The 26,481-nt window shown below is 48.9% G+C and overlaps 1 protein-coding gene across 2 annotated transcripts in view; it reads right to left on the bottom strand.

Annotated features, from left to right (window-relative positions):
* Window positions 1-26,481, bottom strand: part of LOC137342512 (ephrin type-A receptor 7-like) — a 362,022-nt gene that overhangs the window by 15,748 nt on the left and 319,793 nt on the right. For both annotated transcript variants that reach the window (XM_068006436.1, XM_068006435.1), the window contains exons 13-15: window positions 23,502-23,705; window positions 8,607-8,756; window positions 7,990-8,183 (exon numbers count right to left, since the gene is read on the bottom strand). In XM_068006436.1, coding sequence (XP_067862537.1) covers window positions 7,990-8,183; window positions 8,607-8,756; window positions 23,502-23,705 — 548 coding nt within the window. The remainder of the gene's footprint in view (window positions 1-7,989; window positions 8,184-8,606; window positions 8,757-23,501; window positions 23,706-26,481) is intronic.

Genomic DNA, 26,481 nt, shown 5'->3' with positions numbered 1-26,481 from the left:
TCACAAGGTCAAAAACGGGGATGTCAGCTGATGATTGCACAGTGTTCAGTTCCATTCGCAACCCCTCAGATAATGAAGCAGTCCGTGCCCGCATGCAGCAAGACCTGGACAACATCCAGGCTTGGGCTTACAAGTGGCAAGTAACATTCGCGCCAGATAAGTGCCAGGCAATGACCATCTCCAACAAGATAGAGTCTAACCACCTCCCCTTGACATTCAACGGCATTACCATCGCCGAATCCCCCTCCATCAACATCCTGGGGGTCACCACAGACCAGAAACTTAACTGGACCAGCCACATAAATACTGTGGCTACAAGAGCAGGTCAGAGGCTGGGTATTCTGAGGCGAGTGACTCACCTCTTGACTCCCCAGAATCTTTCCACCATCTACAGGGCACAAGTCAGGAGTATAATGGAATACTCTCCACTTGCCTGGATGATTGCAGCTCCAACAACACTCAAGAAGCTCGACACCTTCCAGGACAAAGCAGCCCGCTTGATTGGCACCACAAGGAACGCCCTAAACATTCACTCCCTTCACCACCGGTGCACTATGGCTGCAGTGTGTACCATCTACAGGATGCACTGCAGCAACTCGCCAAGGCTTCTTCGACAGCACCTCCCAAACCCGTGACCTCTACCACCTAGAAGGACAAGGGCAGGAGGCACATGGGAACAGCACCACCTCCACGTTCCCCTCCAAGTCACACACCATCCCGACTTGGAAATATGTCGCTGTTCCTTCATCGTCACTGGGTCAAAATCCTGGAACACCCTGCCGAACAGCACTGTGGGAGAATCTTCACCACACGGACTGCAGCGGCTCACCACCACCTTCTCAAGGGCAATTAGGGATGAGCGATAAATGCCGGCCTCGCCAGCGACGCCCATCCCGTGAACGAACAAAAAAAAGAGAAGCGATAGAGCGAGCATGAGGAGAGAGAAGGTGAGGAGCGTGCGGAGAGAGAGAGGTGGGGAGAGAGAGAGAGAGAGATGGGGAGAGAGAGAGAGAGAGAGAGAGGTGGGGAGAGAGAGAGAGAGGTGGGGAGAGAGAGAGAGCGAGAGAGCGAGAGGTGGGGAGAGAGAGAGAGAGCGAGAGGTGGGGAGAGAGAGAGAGGGCGAGAGGTGGGGAGAGAGAGAGAGGTGGGGAGAGAGAGAGAGAGGTGGGGAGAGAGAGAGAGAGGTGGGGAGAGAGAGAGAGAGGTGGGGAGAGAGAGAGAGAGGTGGGGAGAGAGAGAGAGAGAGGTGGGGAGAGAGAGAGAGCGAGAGGTGGGGAGAGAGAGAGAGAGGTGGGGAGAGAGAGAGAGAGATGGGGAGAGAGAGAGCGAGAGGCGAGGAGAGAGCGAGAGGCGGGGAGAGAGAGAGGTGGGGAGAGAGAGAGAGAGAGAGAGGTGGGGAGAGAGAGATGGGGAGAGAGAGAGCGAGAGAGCGAGAGGTGGGAGAGAGAGAGAGGTGGGGAGAGAGAGAGAGAGAGGTGGGGAGAGAGAGAGAGAGGTGGGGAGAGAGAGAGAGAGAGAGGTGGGGAGAGAGAGAGAGAGGTGGGGAGAGAGAGAGAGGTAGGGAGAGAGAGAGAGGTAGGGAGAGAGAGAGAGAGGTGGGGAGAGAGAGAGAGGTGGGGAGAGAGAGAGGTGGGGAGAGAGAGAGGTGGGGAGAGAGAGAGAGAGAGAGAGGTAGGGAGAGAGAGAGAGAGGTGGGGAGAGAGAGAGAGAGAGGTGGGGAGAGAGAGAGAGAGAGGTGGGGAGAGAGAGAGAGAGAGGTAGAGAGAGAGAGAGGTGGGGAGAGAGAGAGAGAGGTGGGGAGAGAGAGAGAGAGGTGGGGAGAGAGAGAGAGAGGTGGGGGGAGAGAGAGAGAGGTGGGGAAAGAGAGAGAGGTGGGGAGAGAGAGAGAGAGAGAGGTGAGGAGAGAGGGAGAGAGGTGGGGAGAGAGAGAGAGAGAGAGAGGTGGGGAGAGAGAGGTGGGGAGAGAGAGAGAGGTGAGGAGAGAGAGAGAGGTGGGGAGAGAGAGAGGTGGGGAGAGAGAGAGAGAGGTGGGGAGAGAGAGAGAAAGAGAGCGATAGGGCGAGAGGTGGGGAGAGAGAGAGGTGGGGAGAGAGAGAGAGAAAGAGAGCGAGAGGGCGAGAGGTGGGGAGAGAGAGCGAGAGGGCGAGAGGGGGAGAGAGAGAGAGAGGTGGGGAGAGAGAGAGAGGTGGGAAGAGAGAGAGAGGTGGGGAGAGAGAGAGAGAGGTGGGGAGAGAGAGAGAGAAAGAGAGCGAGAGGGCGAGAAGTGGGGAGGGAGAGAGGTGGGGAGGGAGAGAGAGGTGGGGAGAGAGAGAGGGGTGGAGAGAGAGAGAGATGGGTGGGAAGAGGGAGAGATGGGTGGGGAGAGAGAGAGATGGGTGGGGAGAGAGAGAGGGGTGGGGAGAGAGAGAGGGGTGGGGAGAGAGAGAGGGGTGGGGAGAGAGAGAGGGGTGGGGAGAGAGAGAGGGGTGGGGAGAGAGAGAGGGGTGGGGAGAGAGAGAGGGATGGGGAGAGAGAGAGGGGTGGGGAGAGAGAGAGGGGTGGGGAGAGGGAGAGATAGAGGGCAAGAGGTGGGGAGAGAGAGAGAGAGCGGGAGGTCAGGAGAGAGAGAGAGGTGGGGAGAGAGAGAGAGAGAGAGAGGTGGGGAGAGAGAGAGAGAGAGGTGGGGAGAGAGAGAGGTGGGGAGAGGGAGAGGTGGGGAGAGAGAGAGGTGGGGAGAGAGAGAGGTGGGGAGAGAGAGAGGTGGGGAGAGAGAGAGAGGTGGGGAGAGAGAGAGGGGTGGGGAGAGAGAGAGAGAGAGAGGTGGGGAGAGAGAGAGAGAGGTGGGGAGAGAGAGAGAGGTGGGGAGAGAGAGAGAGGGGGGGAGAGAGAGAGAGAGGTGGGGAGAGAGAGAGAGGTGGGGAGAGAGAGAGAGGTGGGGAGAGAGAGAGAGAAAGAGAGCGAGAGGGCGAGAGGTGGGGAGAGAGAGAGAGAAAGAGAGCGAGAGGTGGGGAGAGAGAGAGAGAGAGGTGGGGAGAGAGAGAGAGAGGTGGAGAGAGAGAGAGAGGTGGGGAGAGAGAGAGAGGTGGGGAGAGAGAGAGAGAAAGAGAGCGAGAGGGCGAGAGGTGGGGAGAGAGAGAGGTGGGGAGAGAGAGAGGGGTGGGGAGAGAGAGAGGGGTGGGGAGAGAGAGATAGAGGGCAAGAGGTGGGGAGAGAGAGAGAGCAGGAGGTCGGGAGAGAGAGAGAGGTGGGGAGAGAGAGAGAGCAGGAGGTCGGGAGAGAGAGAGAGGTGGGGGGAGAGTGAGAGAGGTGGGGAGAGAGAGAGGTGGGGAGGGAGAGAGAGAGAGGGAGAGGTGGGGAGAGAGCGAGAGGTGGGGAGAGAGAGAGCGAGAGAGAGAGAGAGGTGGGGAGAGAGAGAGAGGTGGGGAGAGAGAGAGCGAGAGGTGGGGAGAGAGAGAGCGAGAGGGGGAGGGAGAGAGAGAGAGGGAGAGAGAGAGGGGTGGGGAGAGAGAGAGAGGGGTGGGGAGAGAGAGAGGGGTGGGGAGAGAGAGAGCGAGAGGGGAGGGAGAGAGAGAGGGAGAGAGAGAGGGGTGGGGAGAGAGAGAGGGGTGGGGAGAGAGAGAGAGGGTGGGACGTTGATTGCTCTCGCTTAGGAGAGTGGGGTGAGAGAGAGAGGAGGGAGAGAGGGGTGGGAGAGAGAGAGAGAGAGAGGAGAGGGGTGGGAGAGAGAGAGAGGGGTGGGGAGAGAGAGAGCGAGAGGAGGGAGAGACAGAGAGAGAGTGGGGGAAGGGAGAGAGAGAGAAGAGGTGGGGGGAGAGAGAGAGAGGTGGGGAGGGAGAGAAATAGGTGGGGAGGGGGAGAGAGAGGTGGGGAGGGGGAGAGAGAGGTGGGGAGGGGGAGAGAGAGGTGGGGGGGAGAGAGAGGGTGCGGAGCGAGAGAGGTCGATGTAGAGCGAGAGACAGCGAGATGGACAGCGGGGGGGGGGCAGAACGAGACGGGGCGGAACGAGAGGGGCGAAGCGAGGGGTTGGGGAAAAGAGAGAGAGGGTGAGGAGGGCGAGTGGGAGGGAGCCGGGTGAGATAGCGGGGAAAGAGAGGAGTTGCAGGGAGAGAGGAGTGAGATAGAGAGAGGGGGGTGCGGAGCTAGAGGGGGCACAGAGCGGGGAGACAGAAAGAGAGCGGGGAGAGAGAGGGGTGAGATAGTGGGGGGGTGCGGGGAGGACGCGGGTGAGAGGGAGGGGGAGCGGAGAGAGGGAGGGGGAGGGGGGAGAGGGAGCCGGGGGAGAGCGGGGGAGCGGGGGGAGAGCGGGGGAGCGGGGGAGAGCGGGGGAGCCGGGGGAGAGCGGGGGAGCCGGGGGAGAGCGGGGGAGCGGGGGGAGAGCGGGGGAGCGGGGGGAGAGCGGGGGAGCGGGGGGAGAGCGGGGGAGCGGGGGGAGAGCGGGGGAGCGGGGGGAGAGCGGGGGAGCGGGGGGAGAGCGGGGGGAGAGCGGGGGAGCGGGGGGAGAGCGAGGGGAGAGCGGGGGAGAGCGGGGGAGCGGGGGGAGAGCGGGGGGAGAGCGGGGGGAGAGCGGGGGAGCGGGGGGAGAGCGGGGGAGCGGGGGGAGAGCGGGGGGAGAGCGGGGGAGCGGGGGGAGAGCGGGGGAGCGGGGGGAGAGCGGGGGAGCGGGGAGAGGGAGGAGGAGCGGGGAAAGGGACGGGGAGCGGGGAAAGGGACGGGGAGCGGGGAGTGGGGAGAGGGAGAGAGGTGAGATATTGATGGGGTGCGGGGCGAGCGGGAGGGGGCATGGGCGAGAGGGAGGGCGTGGGCGAGAGGGAGGGCGCGGGCGAGTGGGAGGGCGCGGGCGAGAGGGAGGGCGCGGGCGAGAGGGAAAAGGCGGAACGAGAGGGTTCGGGGAGAGGTTGCGGGGCGAGAGAGGGTGAGATAGAGATGGCGTGGAGCGAGGGAGGGCGCGGCGAGAGGGAGGGAGTGGGCGAGAAAGTGGGTGCGGGCGAGAGGGGCGCGGGGGGCAGAGAGGGGGCGCGGGGGGCAGAGAGGGGGTGCTGGGGGAAGTGAGGGGGCGCGGAGCAATAGGGGGTGCGGAGCGGGAGGGCGAGGAGAGGCAGGGCGAGGAGTGGGAGAGCGAGGAGTGCGGGGTGAGTGAATGAGAGGGAGAACGCAGCGAGAGAGAAAAGAAAGGAGACAAAATAGCAGATGAGAGAGGTGAAGGGATAAAAACAGCAAGAGAGGAATGGGAGGGAATCTGATTCTCAGTGTATAACAAACCATTTTTAATGGAGAAGTGTATTAGGCACACTGTATTTTAAATTGTAATTTGATACCAATTACAAGCTTGAGTTTAAATGAGGTAAATTGTATAACAACGCTCTTAGTTGCAGAATACAATACATGGTGAATATAAGCAGAATTTCAAATCACAGCTGCACATTAAATAAGAATTCTTGGGTTGAGATTATTTCTCAGAATTCCACAATAATCACTAATTTCAAACCAAATATCGCAGATGGTCTTTTAAATGTTATACCAGACCAATCAGAATGCCCATGTCGATGTTGCCGTGACGGTGCACCTATCAAGAGGATTGAAATATGACGTAAAAGGGAGCAATCAGTTTGGCAAACTCTGTTCAGCCCACATCAGTAATGGAAAAGATAATCTCTTGTGCATTGGCACCTGCCCGAAAACATTGCTTGTTTGATTTCAAATTTTAGCAAAAATCATTACAATCAAATAAAATTACAAGTTGAGGTTAGCAAAACACCCTCACTTGTCGCACTGCATTCCTCCCTCCCTCCCTCCTAACAAAAGTAAATTTGCAGGCACTGGAATGCTACCTGCCATTACAGGGTGACGATATCACGTCCACATGGTCACATGCTCTGCCCTGTGCATTTCACTTCCCAATACCACTCACAAATACCCCCCAAATAAATAGGATATTACAAAAATTGGATTGATACCGAATTCAATAACAATACGCTCCTCCACTTTTTTTTTTGTTCGGAGGCCAAAACTCGGGGCCGTAAATATAAGATAGTCACTAATAAATCCAATAGGGAATTCAGGAGAAATTTCTTTCCCCAAAGAGTGGTATGAATGTGGAATGCGTTGCCACAAGGAGTGGTTGAGGCGAATAGCATTGATGCATTGATGGGGTCGGTAAATAAATAGGAGTGAGAAAGGAATAGAAGGTTATGTTGATAGGGTTAGATGAAGTCGGGAGGGAGAAGGCTCGTGTGGAGCATGAACACCAGCATAGACCAGAGGGGATGAATGGCCTGTCACCATGCTGTACATTCTATGTATTCTGGCAGGTGCACCTACTGGGTCTGTCAACAAGTCGAAAAGCTTAAAATATGTCCAAAATCAAAATGTTACCCTGCAACAGATCAAAGCAAACCGTTATGCAACAGGCAGCTCTCAAATCTCAGGTACTGCTACATTTTTTCTTTAAAACACAAACATACCGAATGTTACTTTTCGAGCAATCAGCAGCAGATTATCACTTGATCATCTGGGCCAATGTGTCACCATCTTTAATCCTCTGGTGACCTCATAACCAACCAGATGGAGTGTTGCAGCCAACGATGTCTGTCATGTCACCATGGCGATGGGAGAGAGAAAAGCACAACCAAGTGCCCTACTTTATATAGTAAGAACAGCATTTCTTGCGTCTGTCATGTATGTCGTATCTGTCGAGCCATGAAGTCAATTTCTTTTCCTCATTAGTTAAGTGTTTAAGTCTAATTGTTTATTTTCGATTTTCATTATCCACCAGTCAGGTTACTCAAACATTTTGCTCTAATTACAATTTGCTCCCTAATTACAACCCATCAAAAAAAAAAAATTCTACCCAACTGCAAAAAAATGTTCCCACCATGAGAGTTTCTCATTCACCACTAAAAACAAAAGGGTAAGGAGGGAAGGGGAGAGGTAGGAAGGAGAGGGGAAGAAAGATACGCAGGAGTGCAGGTGGAGAGGAGAGAAATCCTGTTGTGGGTGGGGGTGTTGGAGTCCCTGTGTCTGCAGGGAATGGGAGGGATATTTGCTGTTCGCCTAAACTGCCCACGTCATAAACACTGTATCTTCTGATTCACCTTGAGGTACGTTACAGGCAATCTACTAGTTAGAATATATAAATAGATATGAAGTTCATATTTCATTCCTTTGTGCCCACGGTATGAGATGTCAGTGCTGGGAATGGACCATTCTTTCACCTTGGGTACCCATTGACAGTATGAAATATTGTCAAATCAGGTACAACACAGTGTAGGCACTGGGTTGCAGATCCCATCAAGCACTCTCAGGTCAGGTAGAGCAGGGTCTGTTGTAAGATAAAAAATCCTTCTAACTTCTTCATTAATGTGCTTTAAAAACCCATTCTTCAGAAGGACGAGCTGCGCTGCAGAGGTATGAATTGTCCCTTTCCCAGACCAGATATCCTTGCGGCTTCTACAAGGGAGGCCGCTCAATAAGTGATGCTTTGTGCTAAAAGTTTGGTGCACTTCATCTGCATTTACAAGGAACTGATGGGAGACACTCCAAATACTGACCTTGCAATCATTAAACAGGGGAGACTTTCCTCAGTCTGGGCTGCATTCAAACCCAGGTACCAGAAATTGTTAACAGGATCAGTTGAAGGACTTCAAAGGGTTAAGGAACTCAAATGTTTCCAAAGCATTCTCTTATATATTTATATAGTTTCATATTTCCAAGAATGGGTTTGAATAGGAGAGAGTGCGATGGTTCCAAAGTAGTTTACGTTTAACAATACATTACTACTGGGACAGATTTTTGCAAGTACAAATATCAGGTTAGCTGCTAATAAGACGGAGCAGATGGTCGATGATTAGAGAATCACAATGGGACTTTAATGGCAAAGTCTGCATGCAGTGGTTATATCATCGCTAGTAAAACAGACCATAAATAAAGCACCGTGAACGATCGCATGGCCATCCCAGATCCAATCCGATCAGTAAGACACAAACACGGGCAAAGCCTCCAGTTGGCATTTACCTGATGCAGCCGTTGGGGGCAGATTTCAGGCTGTCGGGATTGCGCCCCATCTTGTTAAGGATGCTGAGCATCTGTGCAAATTTGGGCCTGTCGTTGCGATCCTTCTGCCAGCACTCCAGCATGAGCTGGTGGAGCCGGGACGGGCAGTTCATGGGAGCAGAAAGACGAAAACCTTCCTCGACTGCTTTAATCACCTACAAAGGCAACACAGGATGACAGAGTCATCACTTTAAGATGGAGACCCAAAGGTCGTGAAAATTTACAATCTGTTATATGGGGAGTTTAATCTCTGCCAAATCAACAATAAGTCCACAATTTTCGTGCTACTGAAATGTTAAATGGTCCCTTAGTGTAAAATTCTATCAGACAAAATTATGGGTCTGAATATTCAGTAACAATAATGTTCTATTGCTGATCACACGCTTAGTTGGAAGAAGATTGCATCAGAAAATGTAATTATGCTACAAACGATCAAGTATAACATGCAGAACTGTGAACAGCTATATATATCAACCCGCCCTATGGGAGAGGTTAAAAATTCATTATCAGCCATTTTGTTGAACTGTTGCCTGAATCGAGTGAAAATTATGCATTCAGGTTCCAATTATGAAACTCACATCTTGATTGGACATGTCCCAGTACGGTCGTTCTCCATAGGACATCACCTCCCACATGACTATCCCAAAGCTCCACACGTCGCTGGCTGTGCTGTATCGATGGTACTCGATGGCTTCTGGAGCTGCCCACAGGACCGAGGCCTTCCCACCCTGTTTCAGAAAGAGTTGGCAGACGGGGCTCAGCTTTTACATGACTGAAATCTATCACCGTAAAGCAGATGGCAGACCCTGCACCAGGGTTTAACCCGATGAGATTTTTTTCTCAGTAGGAAGCAGAGGAAAAGCAAATTCAGAGACAGGATATTTACCTCACCGTGAATTTTACTTTCTTTTGGTTCCGTGGTCAAATGTGTATACCTCTTAATTTCTTACTTGTTAGACATTAAGGACTGCGTTCAGTTCTGGGCATCGCACCTCAGAAAGGATAGATTGACCTAGGTGGGGGTGCGGCCCAGATTCACCGTAATGATACCTGGACTCAAAGGGTTAAATTATGAGGACAGGTTGCGTAGACTTGGCTTGTATTCCCTTGAGTATAGAAGATTAAGGGGTGATCTGATCGAGGTGTTTAAGATGATTAAAGGATTTGATAGGGTAGATAGAGAGAAACTATTTCCTCTGGTGGGGGAATCCAGAACAAGAGGGCATAATCTCTTCATTCAGGGGTGATGTCAGGAAGCACTTCTTCATGCAACGGGTAGTGGAAATCTGGAACTCTCTCCCCCAAAAAGCTGTTGAGGCTGAAGGTTAATTGAAAATTTCAAAATTAAGATTGATAGATTTTTGTTAGGTAAGGGTATTGAGGGATGTGGAACCAAGACAGGTAAATGGAGTTAAGATACAGATCAGCCATGATTCAAATGAATGGCGGAACAGGCTCGAGAGGCTGAATGGCCTACTCCTGTTCTTATGTTCCTGAGCAAACCTGTCAGTGTGCTACAAGGTGGGAACACTGGGTACTCAAAGCTTTTAAAGAATCACCTTCATGGGAAGAAGTGGTTTGTTTAGGTCGTCACATAAGAACATAAGAAATAGGAGCAGGAGTAGGCCATACGGCCCCTCGAGCCTCCTCCGCCATTCAGTACGATCATGGCTGATCATCGAACTCAACTCCACTTTCCTGCCCGATCCCCACATCCTTTGATTCCCTTAGGGTCCAAAAATTTATTGATCTCAGCCTTGAATATACTCAACGACTGAGCATCCACAGTCTTCTGGGGTAGAGAATTCCAAAGATTCACAACCCTCATTTATGTGTTTGTAAATTATACTGAAGCGTATCATTTGTGTGACGTCACTGTGGCAAAAATAAAGCGTGGCTTGGCTCCTTACCTGAACTAGAAAAAAGCGTTTACTAAATACTTTTCTCATTAAGACAATGCCCTTTCAAAACAGTATCCAAAATGCCCACAGCCACACCAGAGGTGAATGCAGAACAAGTATCAGTATTGGCTCCTGGTCCAACAATGCCTCGATTTTAAAATTCTCATCCTTGATTTCAAATCCCTCCACGACCTCACCATCTCAGTAACCTCCTCCGGCCCTACAGATCTCTGCGCTCCTCCAATTCTGGCCTCTTGCACTTTCCCAATTTTCTTCACTCCACCATTGGCGGCTGTGTCTTCAGCTGCCTAGGCTCTAAGCTGTGGAATTCACTAAATCATTCCACCTGTTTACCTCGCTCTCCTCCTTTAAGATGCTCCTTAAAACCTACCTCTTTGGCCAAGCTTTTAATCACCTGTCCTAATATCTCCTTATGTGGCTCGGTGTCAAATTGTGTCTGATTACGCTCCTGTGAAGCACCTTGGGACATTTTACTACGTTAAAGGCGCTATATAAATGCAAGTTGTTGTTATAGTAGTAATAATATTACACAGCGTACAGCATCACTGTGCAGTGGAGAGCGATGTTGTTCTCAATAGTAAGTGTGGAGAAAGGAGCTAATTGTTCCTAGTTTAGAAATTCTGGATGTAAAATTGAGCCTTCACTTTCTGCTGTTCTGAAGGAATTGCCTGTCTGCTTTCACGTGGCCACCTGCTTTGAAGCCACCTTCCAAAAAGGGATTTATCACCCAGAGATTGTCTCCTATTACAGTAATAGTCTACAGCGGAATCCATGTCTGCTCTGGCTAGTCCTTTTAGGACCATCATTCCCCTTTATGTTAAAAGCAGGAGAAAGGCATGGATTTTTATTCAACAATAATTAATGAATCACAGGAACACGTGCCTTTAAAGCAAATGGTATGTGAGAATGGCAATTTGTTAGCAGCAATGAAAAATTAGCAGCCAATCATCCTTTAACATTTCTCAAGTGGTTAACGAGCCACTAAATATTAAGCAATCCGTTAATCCAGCTGTGGAATCTGCAATTTTTGGTGTATGTGCCTGAACACTACCGCAGAAAAAGCTGATTTAACGGCGAGGCCCTTTATTGCAGGAATGTTTGTATTCCCTTGAGGTTAGAAGATTGAGCGGTGATCTAATTGAGGTGTTTAAAATTATAAAGAGATTCGACAGGATAGATGCAGGGAAACTATTTCCTCTGGTGGGGAATCCAGAACAAGGGGGCAAATCTTAAAATTAGAGCTAGGCCATTCAGGACTGATATCAGGCAGCACTTTTTCCACACAAAGGGTAGTGGAAATCTGGAACTCTCTTCCCCCAAAAGGCTGTGGATGCTGGGACAATTGAAATCTTCAAGACTGAGATGGAAAGATTTTTATTAGGTAGGGGTATTAAGAGATATAAGTTAAAGGCGGGTAAATGGAGTTGAGCCGCAGTTCAGCATCTAAATGAATGGCAGGGAAGACTCGATGGGCTGAAGGGCGTGATCCCATAGTCCAGCTATCAATTTAGTTGCCTTTGCGGCACCCCCTCCAATATCTGCATGTCTTTTCCATAATACAGTGATCAGAATTGTATACAGTGCTGCAAGTGGGGCCAGACCAGCACTTAGTACAAACTCAATCATGACCCGAGATTTATGACTGTTCCTTTGGGTACACAACCCAAGATCCTATTTGCTCTCCTTACTGCTGCTGTACTCTGTGCTGATGCCTTTAGTGATCTATCAACCAGGACCTCCAAATCCCTCTTCTGCAGAATAAAACCATTCAGCTGACATTGCCACTGTTTATTTCCTTTCCCAATCTCATCACTTTGCATTTGTCCAGAGAAGAATAAGGGGAGATTTGATAGAGGTGTTCACAATCATGAAGGGGTTTGATAGAGTAAATAAGGAGAAACTGTTTCCAGCGCTCGCTGACCGACATTGGCTCCCCGTCCGCTCGGAGCGGACCTAGAGGAGCACCGGAGGCGGCAGAGGGAAGCAACTCAAGGTCGAGGCTCGAAGGCCTAAACTCACTCGGAGCAGTGGAGGATCGCATGGAAACAGTCGGTGGAATCGAGAGAGAAAAAAACAAGGAGCGATGTCACAGGACAGCAGGTAGGTGATTAACTGGTATGTTTTACGGCTTTCCCCTCTGAGTTAGGGAAGTGGGTGAAATTAAAGTAAAAGCTGGGAGCGTAAAATTGTTGTTAATTAAGTAAATTTAATAACTTGAACTAGTTTATTAACTAGACTAATAAAACTAAATTAACAGGGGAAGGAGCAGATTGGCTGGTAGCTGGTGAGCATTTCTTTTTCTGTTGAGTGTCTTTTAAGGCTTAATTTATTTTTGATAAAGTTAATAATCTAATAAATCGAGGTACGGCAGGGTAGCTCACACCCGTCGAATGTGGGAACTCCAGGACGCTTCCCGTGTCCTGGACAACCACGGGTGCAGGAAGTGTCGTCAGCTGGTGGAGCTCGAGCTCCGGATTTTGGAGCTTAAGCAGCAGCTGGCGTCACTGCAGTGCGTCCGCGAGATTGAGAGCTACGTGGATAGCACGTTTCAGGAGGTGGTCACCCCGCAGCTTAAGAGAGTGCAGGCAGAGAGGGACTGGGTGACCGCCAGACATACAAGGAGGACCAGGCAGGTAGTGCAGGAGTCCCCTGATTGCATCTCACTCTCTAACCAGTGTTCAGTTCTGAATACTGGTGAGGGAAAGGGTTCCTTTGGGGAATGCAGCCAGAGCCAAGTCCACAGAACCATGGATGGCTCAGCTGTACGGGGGGGGGGGGGGGGGGAGGAGAAAGGTCAGGAGAGCAATAGTGATAGGGGATACTATAGTTAGGGGAGCAGACTGCGGCCGCAGACGTAATTCCAGGATGGTATGTTGCCTCCCTGCTGCCAGGATCAAGGATGTCACCGAGTGGCTGCAGAACATTCTGGGGGGGGGCGGGGGGGGAGGGTGAACAGCCAGAGGTCACGGTCCATGTTGGTACCAACGACATGGGTAGAAAGAGGGATGAGGTCCTGCAGGAATTAGGAAGAGATTAAGAAGCAAGACCTCAAAGGTAGTAATCTCCAGATTACTCCCGATGCCATGTGCCGGCGAGTATAGAAATAGGAGTTTAGAGCTGGAGAGATGGTGCAGGAAGGAGGGCTTTAGATTCCTGGGGCTTTGGGACCAGTTCTGGGGAAGATGGGACCTATAAAGGGTGGACGGGTCGCACCTCAACGGAGCTGGGACCAATGTCCTCGCGGGGAGGTTCGCTCGTGCTGTGGGGGGGATGGGCACCAGGATGTAGCAATGGAAAGGAGAAACAAGTGGCACAAAAGATCAGGGGAGAAAAATAGCACTAAAGCAAGTAATAGTACAGTATTAGATGGGATCAGACGAAGAGCGAGTACAAGAAAGCCTAAGACGGGTTTGCAGTGCACGTGTGAACGCACGAAGCATAGTAAACTGGTTGGTGAGCTGCAGGTGCAATTAGCCACCTGGGAATACGATGTCGTGGTGATAACGGGGACCTGGCTCAAAAAAGGGCAGGATTGGGTACTAAATATTCCTGGATACAAGGTGTTCAGGAAAGATAGGGAAGGAGAGAAAGGAGTGGGGGTGCCAGTATTGATTAAGGAGAATATTGCAGTACTGGAGAGAGAGGATGTCCTGGAGGGGTCAAGGACAGAATCTATTTGGTTAGAGTTAAGAAATAAAAGAGGTGCCATTACACTAGTGGATGTATTCTATAGGCCACCAATTAGTGGGAAGGATATCGAGGAGCAAATTAGCAGGGAAATTACAGAGAGGTGCAAAAGCTATAGAGTAGTGATAATGGGGGACTTCAACTATCCTAATACAGACTTTTTAAAATTTGTTCACGGGATGTGGGCATCGCTGGCGAGGCCAGCATTTATTGGCCATCCCTAATTGCCCTCGAGAAGGTGGTGGTGAGCTGCCTTCTTGAACCGCTGCAGTCCGAGTGGGTGAAGGTTCTCCCACAGTGCTGTTAGGAAGGGAGTTCCAGGATTTTGGCACAGCAACAATAAGACTGGGACAACAATAATGGTATAAGGGGCACAGAGGGGGAGGAATTTTTGAAACATGTCCAGGATAACTTTCTTAATCAGTACGTTTCCGGACCAACGAGGAAGGAGGCATTGCTGGACTTGGTTCTAGGGAATGAGGTGGGCCAAGAGTAGCAAGTGTCAGTGGGGGAGCATTTAGGGGGCAGCGATAATAGTATCATAAGGTTTAGAATAGCGATGGAAAAGGACACGGGCCACTCTAAAGTAAAAATACTCAATTCGAGGAGGACCAATTTCAATGGGATGAGAACAGATCTGGCCCGGGTAAATTGGAATCAAAGACTGGCAGGCAAAACTGTAATTGAACAATGGGCGGCCTTTAAGGAGGAGATGATTTGGGTACAGTCTAGCCACAGTCCCACGAGGCAGAAAGGTAGGGCAACTAAAGCCAGAGCTCTCTGAATGACAAAGGAGATAGTGAGTAAGATGAAACGGAAAAAAGGGGCGTATGACAGATGTCAGGTTGATAACACAAGTGAGAAACAGGCAGAATATAGAAAGTTCAGAGGGGAAGTGAAAAAGGAAATTAAAAAGGGCAAAGAGAGAGTATGAGAATACACTGATGGCCAAAATAAAAGGGAATCCAAAAGTCTACTACAGGCACGTAAACAGTAAACGGGTAGTAAGAGGAGGGGTGGGGCCGATCAGGGACCAAAAAGGAGATCTACTCATGGAGGCAGAGGGGATGGCTGAGGTACTAAACGATTACTTTGCATCTGTCTTTACCAAGAAAGAAGATGCTGCCACGGTCTCAGTAAAGGACAATATAGTTGAGATACTGGATGGGCTAAAAATTGATAAAGAAGAGGCACTAGAAAGGATAATGGTACTTAAAGTAGATAAGCCACCCAGTCCGGATGGGATGCGTCTTAGACTGTTGAGGGAAGTAAGGGTGGAAATTGTGGAGGTGCTGGCCATAATCTTCCAAACATCCATAGGTACGGGGGTGGTGCCAGAGGACTGGAGAATTGCAAATGTTACATCCTTGTTCAAAAAAGGTTGTAAGGATAAACCCAGCAACTATAGGCCAGTTTAACCTCAGTGGTGGGAAACTTTTAGAAACGATAATCCGGGACAGAATTAACAATCAATTGGATGAGGGTGGATTGATTAGGGAAAGCCAGCACAGACTTGCTAAAGGCAAATCGTGTTTAACTAACCTGATAGAGTTTTTTGATGAGGTAACAGAGAGGGTAGATGAGGGCATTGCAGTTGATGTGGTGTATATGGACTTTCAAAAGGCGTTTGATAAAGTGCCACACGGTAGGCTTATCATCAAGATTGTGGCCCGTGGAATAAAGGGGGCAGTAGCAACATGGATACAGAATTGGCTAAGGGACAGGAAGCAAAGACGAGTGGTGAATAATTGTTTTTCGGACTGGAGGGAGGTGTATTGTGGTGTTCCCCAGGGGTCGGTGCTGGGACCACTGCTTTTCATGACATATATTAATGACTTGGACTTGGGTGTTCAGGGCACAATTTCAAATATGCAGATGACACAGAACTTGGAAGGGTAGTAAACAGCGAGGAGGATAGTGATAGACTTCAAGAGGATATAGACAGGCTGGTGGCATGGGTGGACACATGGCAGATGAAATTTAAAGCAGAAAAATGTGATGTGATACATTTTGGTAGAAAGAACGAGGAGAGGCAATATAAACTAGAGGGCAAAACTCTAAAAGGGGTATAGAAACAGAGAGATCTGGGGGTATATGTGCACAAATCGTTGAAGATGGCAGGGCAGGTTGAGAAAGTGGTTCAAAAAGCATACGGGATCCGGCACCTTATAAATAGAGGCATAGACAACAAAAGTATGGAAGTCATGATGAACCTTTATAAAACACTGGTTCGGCCACAAATGGAGCATTGTGTCCAGTTCTGAGCACCGCACTTCAGGAAAGATGTGAAAGCCTTCGAAAGAGTGCAGAAGAGGTTTACTAGAATGATTCCAAGGATGAGGGACTTTAGTTATGTGGATAGACTGGAGAAGCTGAGGTTGTTCTCCTTGGAACAGAGATGGTTGCGAGGAAATTTCAAAATCATGAAGGGTCTAGATAGAGTAGATAGAGAGAAACTGTTCCCATTGGCAGAAGGGTCAAGGATCAGAGGACACAGATTGGCAAAAGAACCAAAGGTGACATGAGGAAAAACGTTTTTACACAGTGAGTGGTTAGGATCTGGAATGCACTGCCTGAGGGGGTGGTGGAGGCAGATTCAACCACGGCCTTCAAAAGGGAACTGGATAAGTACGTGAAAGGAAAAAATTTGCAGGGCTACGGGGAAAGGGCGGGGGAGTGGGACTAGCTGGATTGCTTTGCGTAGAGCTGGCAGGGACTCGTGTGGGCCAAATGGCCTCCTTCCGCGCTGTAACCTTTCTACGATTCTGTGATTTTAAAATTCTCATTCTTGTTTTCAAATGCCTCCATGACCTCGCCCCTCCCTTTCTCTGTAACCTCCTCCAGCTCCACAACCCTCCGAGATCTCTGCGCTCCTCCAATTCTTGCCTCATGCGCATTCCTGATTTTAATCGCTCCACCATTGGCAGCCGTGCCTTCAGCTGCCTAGGCCCGAAGCTGTAGAATTCCGTTCCTAAACCTCTCCGCCTCCCTCTCCTTCTTTAAGACGCTCGCTCCTTAAAACCTACCTCTTTGGCCAAGCTTTTGGTCACCTGTCCTGATATCTCATGTGGCTCGGTGTGAAATTTTGTTTGATAACGCTCCTGTGAAGCACCTTGGGACGTTTTACTACGTTAAAGGCGCTATATAAATGCAAGATGTTCTTGTTGTAGCAGAAGGGTCGGTAACCAGAGGGCACAGGTTTAAGGTAATTGGCAAAAGAACCAGAGGCAAGGTGAGGGGATATTTTTTTTTACACAGCAAGTGGTTATGATTTGGATTGCACTGCCTGAAAGGGTGTAGAATCAGATTCAATAGGCTGGAAATTGCTTTAAAAAGAATGGTGAGCTCAACACGCTCACCGTTGCCAGCGGCCAAATGAAAGGCCAAATTCTGGCATCCGCACATGTGTAGTCAAACGCGGAATCCAGAACTTGCTCTTCCTGGTTCAGCGGTGATCTGACAGGTTCGGCTTAAAGGGATATCACCGGCTGCAATCAACAGAATCAACGGACCAGCGCCAACTTGCTCTTCTGCCCAGCTAGAAATTATCTAACATCTCCACAAAACAATGGACCAGGACTAAACTAAGTTTTAACAACGTGGTAAGTCTTAATGACTGCCAAACAACTAAAAATTAACTTTTAAAAATGTGGAGTCTCATTACTCCTTATTTTAAGAGGTTTTGGTCAGTAAAACATTCCTTTATAAATTAAAACATTTTTTTTTTTACTTTTTCCTTTTGTCTCTTATTTAATTCAATATTTCTTCCTCTCTTTTTTCGCTGTCTAACTGTTTTTACAAGTTGTAGCTTTCACTTCCTGGTTTTTACATTGCAGTTTGTATTTCAAGGCTTTGACTCTTCGCGACCTTTCAGGAATGCTGCAATCTGATTGATCAAGGGGAGAGATTGATCCTCTCACTTCTCCCAGGGGTGCCAGCTTCACTGAAGCTATCGCTGGGCCCTTCTCCACTTCCTATTAGAGGAAGTTCCCGCAGTAAAGACCACAGTAAGTTAGTGGGTGAGTATAAATCTCTGGAGTGTTAAATTCAATAACCCCTGAATCCAGGGCGGGGGTCGCGCTGCGCGATTAACCCCATGCCCGGCCGTTGCGATGCAGGCAGCACGTGAGATTTGTGCTGCCTGGTCATTTACCTGATTGCTGCATGCAGCCAGGCCCAGCTGCGCTGTTGAGTGGCTGCTCACCAGCAGGGGGGCCCAGATATCGCGCGAGTGGCCAGCACCACTTAAAGGCAGCCTGCACCTCATTTACAAAATATAAGATACAGGTCCGCACGGAGTCTGAACGGAGATCAGACATCGCACACGTAAAACTCAGATGCAGGTCCCGTCCCTATGCTTAAAACGGTTGAGTCATGTTAAAACAGTGAATAAAGTTTGCGCACTACTAAATCCCTCATCCTCCAATCTGCATGCCAGACCTCACCAATCTGCCGATCTGAGTTTGTGCCAGGCCTGTGAGAGAGCGTGCACCAAGGTTGTCTGATGATACACTAGAGACCTTGGTGCAAGAGGTGGACAAAAGGAGGGACGTCTTATATCCGCAGGGGGGGGCAAGAGGCCCTCCAGACATATGCTCCCGATGCAGTGGTAGGCAGTAGGTGGCGAAGTCAATGCCAGGCGCACAGCATCATGAACATTGATGCAGTGCAGGAAGAAGTTCAATGCTTTGACACGAGTGGTCAAGGTCAGTGAAGTCAACTGTCAAGTAGCGTCTCCTACCAACTACACACCAGCCACATCCACTGCACCTCGCACGACACCCCCCCATCACCCACATACCAACAAACTCTTTCAATCAGTACTCAACTCTTCCAATCAGATGCTTCCTCTCACCCTCACACATTACCACTGTTGCAAGCTGCACACCCACAACTCACACACACTGGCAGCTATTCAATCATGACAGGCGCATCTCCCAAACATCTTGCAGGACACTCACCAACACACTTCCCGCTTTCTTGAAGGAGAAGGTGGCGTATTACAGAAGACAGCAAGTGGCAGTGGCTCCATGGAACATGAACCTGCTGTCCTCTCGCAGGATGACAGCATTCCTGTCCCACCCCTGCCACTCCGCCAGTGCCCTTGCTGTTGCCTGTCAGCTAGCCCACCCACTCCCTGTAGAGTACTGACACTTTATTATAGGAACATAGGAAGATAGGAACAGGCCATTTAGCACCTCGAGCCCGTTCCACAATTCAATGAGATCATGGCTGATCTATGATCTAACACCATATAGCTGCCTTAACCCCATATCCCTTAATACCTTTGGTTAACAAAAATCTATCAATCTCAGATTTAAAATTAACAATTGAGCTAGCATCAACTGCCGTTGTCGGAAGAGCAGTCCAAACTTCTATCATCCTTTGCGTGTAGAAGTGTTTCCTAACTTCACTCCTGAAAGTCCTGACTCTAATTTTTAGGCTATGTCCCTAGTCCTAGTATTCAAGTAGAGGAGACCTCCAAAAACAGGTACAAATGCATCAGCAACCAGAAGCAATGATCCAGCAATAACCTGTAATTCCTGCATGATCCCTTTAATTAGCAATGGTGGGGGAGGGGCAGGGTGGGGGGTCCTCCATGCTGTTTAAGACCTGTTCAGCTGGAGTGTTGAGCTCCAAAATCGTATCTGTCCCTTTAAGTCAGTGTTGCAAACTGATCTAACGCATGTTCTCCTTACTTTACAGGCTGCCGGCATTCGTTATCTGCGAGTGCGCAAACGCCTTTACCAAGATGTGTGACTTGGAGGGGAACGCGCAAGTGGTGTTGTTCCCATGCGCCTGCTGCCCTTGTCCTTCTAGGTGGTAGAGGTCGCGGGTTTGGGAGGTGCTGTAGAAGAAACCTTGGCGAGTTGCTACAGTGCATCCTGTGGATGGTACACACTGCAGCCACAGTGCGCCAGTGGTGAAGGGAGTGAATGTTTAGGGTGGTGGATGGGGTGCCAATCAAGCGGGCTGCTTTGTCCTGGATGTGTCGAGCTTCCTGAGTGTTGATGGAGCTGCACTCATCCAGGCAAGTGGAGAGTATTCCATCACACTCCTGACTTGTGCCTTGTAGATGGTGGAAAGGCTTTGGGGAGTCAGGAGGTGAGTCACTCGCCGCAGAATACCCAGCCTCTGACCTGCTTTTGTAGCCATAGTATTTATGTGGCCTATCCAGTTAAGTTTCTGGTCAATGGTGACCCCCAGGATGTTGATGGTGGGGGATTCGGCGATGGTAATGCCGTTGAATGTCAAGGGGAGGTGGTTAGACTCTCTCTTGTTGGAGATGGTCATTTCCTTGCACTTGTCTGGCACGAATTTTACTTGCCACTTATCAACCCAAGTCTGGATGTTGTTCAGGTCTTGCTGCATGCGGGCTCGGACTGCTTCATTATCTGAGGGGTTGCGAATGGAACTGAACACCGTGCAATCATCAGCGAACATTCCCATTTCTGACCTTATGATTGAGGGAAGGTGATTGATGAAGCAGCTGAAGATGGTTGTACTGGGCAACTCCTGCAGCAATGTCCTGGGGCTGAGATGATTGGCCTCCAACAACCACTACCATCTTCCTTTGTGCTAGGTATGACTCCAGCCACTGGAGAGTTTTCCCCCTGATTCCCATTGACTTCAATTTTACTGGGGCTCCTTGGTGCCACACTCGGTCAAATGCTGCCTTGACATCAAGGGCTGTTATTCTCACCTCACCTCTGGAATTCAGCCCTTTTGTCCATGTTTGGACCAAGCTGTAATGAGGTCTGGAGCCGAGTGGTCCTGGCAGAACCCAAACTGAGTATCAGTGAGCAGGTTATTGGTGAGTAAGTGCCGCTTGATAGCACTGTTGAAGACTCCTTCCATCACTTTGGTGACGATCGAGAGTAGACTGATGGGGCGGTAATTGGCCGGATTGGATTTGTCCTGCTTTTTGTGGACAGGACATACCTGGGCAATTTTCCACAGTGTTGGGTTGATGCCAGTGTTGTAGCTGTACCGGAACAATTTGGCTAGAGGCGCAGCTAGTTCTAGAGCACAAGTCTTTAGCACTACAGTCGGGGTGTTGTCGGGGCCCATAGCCTTTGCTGTATCCAGTGCACTCAGCTGTTTCTTGATATCACATGGAGTGGAGTGAATTGAATTGGTTGAAGACTGGCTTCTGCGATGGGGGGATATCGGGAGGAGGCCGAGATGGATCATCCACTTGGCACTTCTGGCTGAAGATGGTTGCAAACGCTTCAGCCTTGTCTTTTGCACTCACGTGCTGGACTCTGCCATCATTGAGGATGGGGATGTTCACAGAGCCTCCTCCTCCCGTTAGTTGTTTAATTGTCCACCACCATTCACGACTGGATGTGGCAGGACTGCAGAGCTTTGATCTGATCTGTTGGTTGTGGAATCGCTTAGCTCTGTCTATAAAATGTTGCTTCCGCTGTTTAGCATGCATGTAGTCCTGAGTTGTAGCTTCACCAGGTTGGCACCTCATTTTTAGGTACGCCTGGTGCTGCTCCTGGCATGCTCTTCTACACTCCTCATTGAACCAGAGTTGGTCCCCTAGCCTTTTGGTAATGGTAGAGTGAGGAATATGCCAGGCCATGAGGTTACAGATTGTGCTGGAATACAATTCTGCTGCTGCTGATGGCCCACAGTGCCTCGTGGCTGCCCAGTTTTGAGCTGCTAGATCTGTTCTGAATCTATCCCATTTAGCACGGTGGTAGTGTCACACAACACATTGGATGGTGTCCTCAGATGGGAATTTGTCTCCACAAGGACTGTGCGGTGGTCAGTCCTACCAATACTGTCGTGGGCAGATGCACCTGCGACAGGTAGATTGGTGAGGACGAGGTCAAGTAGATTTTTCCCTCGTGTTGGTTCACTCACCACCTGCCGCAGGCCCAGTCTGGCAGCTATGTCCTTCAGGACTCGGCCAGCAATAGTGCTACCGAGCCACTCTTGGTGATGGACATTGAAGTCTCCCACCCAGAGTACATTCTGTGCCCTTGCTACCCTCAGTGCTTCCTCCAAGTGGTGCTCAACATGGAGGAGGACTGATTCATCAGCTGAGGGAGGGCGGTAGGTGGTAATCAGTCGGAGGTTTCCTTGCCCATGTTTGACCTGATGCCATGAGATTTCATGGGGTCCGGAGTCATTGTTGAGGACTCCCAGAGCCACTCCCTCCTGACTGTATATCACTGTACCTCCACCTCTGGTGGGTCTGTCTTGCCGGTGGGATAGGACATACCCAGGGATGGTGATGGAAGAGTCTGGGGCGATGGCTGAAAGGTATGATTCTGTGAGAATGGCTATGTCAGCCTGTTGCTTGACTAGTCTGTGGGACAGCTCTCCCAATTTTGGCACAAGTCCCCAGATGTTAGTGAGGAGGACTTTGCAGGGTCGACTGGGCTTGGTTTGCCTTTTTCGTGTCCAGTGCCGAGTGGTCCGTCCGGTTTTATTCTTTATAGCCCATAGTGTGGCGAACGCCTTTCGTTTGTCATTCGGAGTAATTTACGGGCCAGTAATAACTTTCAAAAGGGAATTGGATAAATAATTGAAGGTGGAAAATGTGCAGGACTACGGGGAAAGCGCAGGGGAGTGGGACTAATTGGATAGCTCTTTCAAAGAGCCGGCACAGGCACGATGGGTTGAATGGCCTCCTTCTGTGCTGTATCATTCTCTGATTCTATGAAAATACATCTGGCACTTCTTGCAGTGGAGCACCCTGATCTATCCAGGTCCTTCTGTATTTGATCAGCCTGCTTCCCTATTGTTGGCCATCCTTCCCAGTTTGGTTGCATCTGAAAACTTGGAGACCCTTGTTTCTGTCCCCACTTCGAAGTCAATTAAGTATATTGCAAACAGCAATTGCCTCAGCACTGATCCCCAAGGCATCCAACTGGTTACCTCCTTCCATGTCAATCGAGCTCCAATAACAACCACACTTTGCTTCTTCTGCTTTGGTCAATTTGTAACATAAATAATATTTTAAAAGCACAGAGTAGGTGAGTGTTTCCTTGGATTGATTCAGTATAAATTCAAACAGCACTAGTTATGAGTATTATTAGCTGGTAATACATACACCTCTAATTTGTTGCTTAAATTAACAATTATCATAGATTCTATGATAATTGTTAATTTAAGCAACAAATTAGAGGTGTATGTATTACTAGCTAATAATACTCATAACTAGTGCTGTTTGAACTTATACTGAAGTGTAGTTCAATATTCACAGTACACAGTACATGGCATCACTCTTACTATTCATTGCAAATTATCTAACAAATAAAAAAGCGGAGCATTTCCATGTAATCTTACACATCGTCCACTGGGAGAAGAAAGAATGAGAGGTGGGAAGGGAGAGGGGAGAGAAAAAGTAAGGAGGGAGATATAGAAAGGAGGGGAGTGTGTGATGGGAAAGAGAGAGTAAAAGAGACAGAGATTGATGGAGAGGGAGAGGAGAGCGAGAGAGAGACAGACAGACAGAGGCAGGCCTAGAAAAGCAGACATAGGGAAAGTGAGATAAGGTGTGAGAGGGAAGTGGGGAGAGTGAGCGAGAGAGAAGAACTGGCTGTTAAGTTACCCTGGCCCATTTTGACATGCTTCCTTACATTGTGTTTAAAAGTAACATTCACAGAGAAATTGTCTGTATGAACAGCAGACAAAATAAATTGTCTTTTTTTTATAAATAGCATGAAGCGTCTGTACTTATATGGAGATTACCATTCCATTACAATTAAGTTTATCAATTGATGTATATTTTAGATGGCATCCAGCACCAAGGTGCCCGAGACCATTGCTGATGTGGGTGACACAATAGTACCTGAAGGTGTGTTTTACATGTGGGACAGCTGTTTGATCCGTTATTCCACTCACCATGGTTGTGAACACAGAGTCCACCTTCTCTTCCTGTGCCTGCCTGAAGCCCGCCACTTTGCACACCAGATTGCTGTTGACCAGGATTTTGTGGGCCGCCAGGGTTTTGTGTATGTAACCCATCTCGGAGAGGTACTTCAGCCCAGACGCTATTCCACACAGCATCCCGATCAGCTGAATAACTGTGAACTGCCCCTCGTGCTTCTGCAGAAACAACGCAACAGAAACATGAAGAAACCGCTCATATTCACAATAACTATATCATTTCATAATATTATTTTAGTGGATGCAGCCAGCAGCATACCACCATCAGCAGGCAGAACAGAGTCGATACAGCCTTGCATTCAACCACCATGTACACTTCAAGTCCTACTCCAGAGACATGAGCACAAAACCTAAGCTGACACTCCAGTGCAGTACTGAGGGAGTGCTGCATTGTTGGAGGTGCCGTTTTTCAGATGAGACATTAAACCAGCTGGACATAAATGACCCCAAGGCACTATTTCAAACAAGTGCAGGGGGTTCTCTCCGGTGTCCTGGCCAATATTATCCCTCAACCAATACTTTAAAAAAAAAGATTATCTGGTCATTATCTGTTTGTGGGATCTTGCTGTGTACAAATTGACTGCCGTGTTTCCTACATTACAACAATGACTACACTTCAAAAGTACTTCATTGGCTGTAAAGCACTTTGGGACATCCTGAGGTCATGAAAGGCGCTATATAAATGCAAGTCTTTCTTTTTACACTGCCTCCAAATCGGTCTTGGCCTGAGATATTACCCACGAGGTGGATTTACTTTGTGGTGGGACAAAATCAGAGCACAGAATTTTTCCAGGCAACCAAGGAGCTGAGTTTCGGGTTTGATCTCACTTCCAAATAACCGCATCGGACGAGGAGCTAACAAACATTTTGAGCCACAGTCAAAAGATTAACACGGCCCCAGCGGAGACTAGAGCCTGCCCATCTGCTCCAGGTTTATGATTGAATAAAACCCAGAGGTTAGATGGGGTTCCCCACCAGGCTTCTTAGCACCTGCAGTCAGCAAAGTATGAAACTGCTGCTGGGTATTACAAGACCACCACTGACCGAAGATTTTACATTTTGCAGACTAGCTCTAAAGTCGAGGCCTTTCTAGTAATATACGTGCTGGCATAACTTTCAAATAAAACTTATCTCCAGGACTACTGACTCTGCTACATTCAGTAGAAGACGCACGCACTAGATTGTCATCATCCCATCTAAGGATCGCACATGTTCGGATAATGACAGTAATTTCGGCGCTTGTCTTGCTTTCTCTGGCTTTTTAGCACAGAAGGCTATGGAGAGAGAAGCTATCGCAGCACTTTTAACTGTAGTGAGACCTTTGTCGTAAAACTACGGGCGTACTGTCTTAGTAGAGGGATTTCACCATCTCTATAGATGCTTGCATTCATAGAAAGGAAAAAAAAGAACTCTTTGTGTAGCACGTCATCACAACTATCAGGACACTTCAAAGCACTTCACATACAATTAATTACTTCCAAGTAAAGTCACTGTTGTTATATTGGCAAAAGTAGCAGCTATTTTACACACAGCAAGTTCCACAAAGAGCATCACCTCCAAGTTTCCTTCCAAGTCACTCGCCACCCTGACTTGGACATATACCGCTGTTCCTTTATCGTCGCTGGGTCAAAATCTTGGAATTCACCACCTAATGTCATCATGGGATCGGCACCACCACAAGGACTGCAGCAGTTCAAGGAGAAAACCCATCCTCTTCTCAGAGCAACGAGAGATGGACAATAAATGTAGCCTTTCCTGTGTTGGCCCATCCCGACAACAAATGAATAAAAAAGCAACGAGCTGAATGGTCAGTCAATCTATTTTTGGTGGAGTTGGTTAAAGGAAGAATGTGGGTGGGGATACCAGGGGAGCTCCCTGCTCTTTCCTGAAAAGTGCTATGGGACCTGAGCCACCAGGAGACTCTCCTTAATATCTCATCCACAAGGGTGACACCATCAGCAGAACAGAAACACTTCCAAATCCCACAGGTGGGCAGGTTGTGGAGACAGAATATGAAAGAAAAGGAGAAGAGAAAGAGAGCAAACAAAGACAGGGAAGAGAGGGTTAGAAATACGAGAGAAAAGGAATGTTTAAATACCACTTGACCAGCCCATGTGATAGACAAACAATGCCACTTTTAGCCATGATTAGGCTTTTGGTGCAAGGTGACACCTCTGCAGCTGTAACAGAGGATGAGAAGCAGATGAGCAATGTTGAGTGATGGTACAAGGAGATCAACTCTCCCACTACTAAATGAGGAGAAAAATTAACGTGAGGGTAACATATCTGGCAGCTTTTCTACACTTTCCAGCTAGCCTAAGCTCAAGAGCAAGAGAATAAGAGACGTCAAGGAATGAGAGTAAGACTAGCTCGGTTGCAATGGGACCTGGAGGAGAGAGAAAATAGTGTAAAAATCAGGAGGGAGAAGTGATGCTTTGGAGCTTTAACATGGAGTGTTAGAGGATGAATCTACATCTGCAATTGCACCATATGCTGCTTCCTGATCTCAATACTGCAGTGGGAAAGTCCCAGTAAAACGCCCAGGATGACTCAATAAAGAGAGGGAAAGTCATCCGAACAAGCATCCTAGGACATTCAATGAATGTCCCAGTAGCTGCCATTCAGCCCCTTGAGCCTGCTCCGCCATTCAATTAGATCATGGCTGATCTGTACCTCATCTCCATTCACTCACCTTAGCTCAATATCCTTTGATACCCTTACCTAACAAAAATCAATTGATCTCAGTCTTGTAAGCTCTAATTGTCCCAGCATCCACAACCTTTTGGGGAAAGAATTCCAGATTTCCACTACCCTTTGTGTGAAAAAGTGCTTCCTGATTTGCCTCCTAAATGGCTTAGCTCTAATTTTAAGATTGTGTCTCTTCGTTTCTGAGTCCCCCATCAGGGGGAAATAATTTCCCTGTATCCATCCTATC

Source organism: Heptranchias perlo, chromosome 26 (assembly GCF_035084215.1).
Source record: "Heptranchias perlo isolate sHepPer1 chromosome 26, sHepPer1.hap1, whole genome shotgun sequence".
Classification (NCBI taxonomy): Eukaryota; Metazoa; Chordata; class Chondrichthyes; order Hexanchiformes; family Hexanchidae; genus Heptranchias; species Heptranchias perlo.
This window is presented reverse-complemented; position numbering and strand designations above follow the sequence as displayed.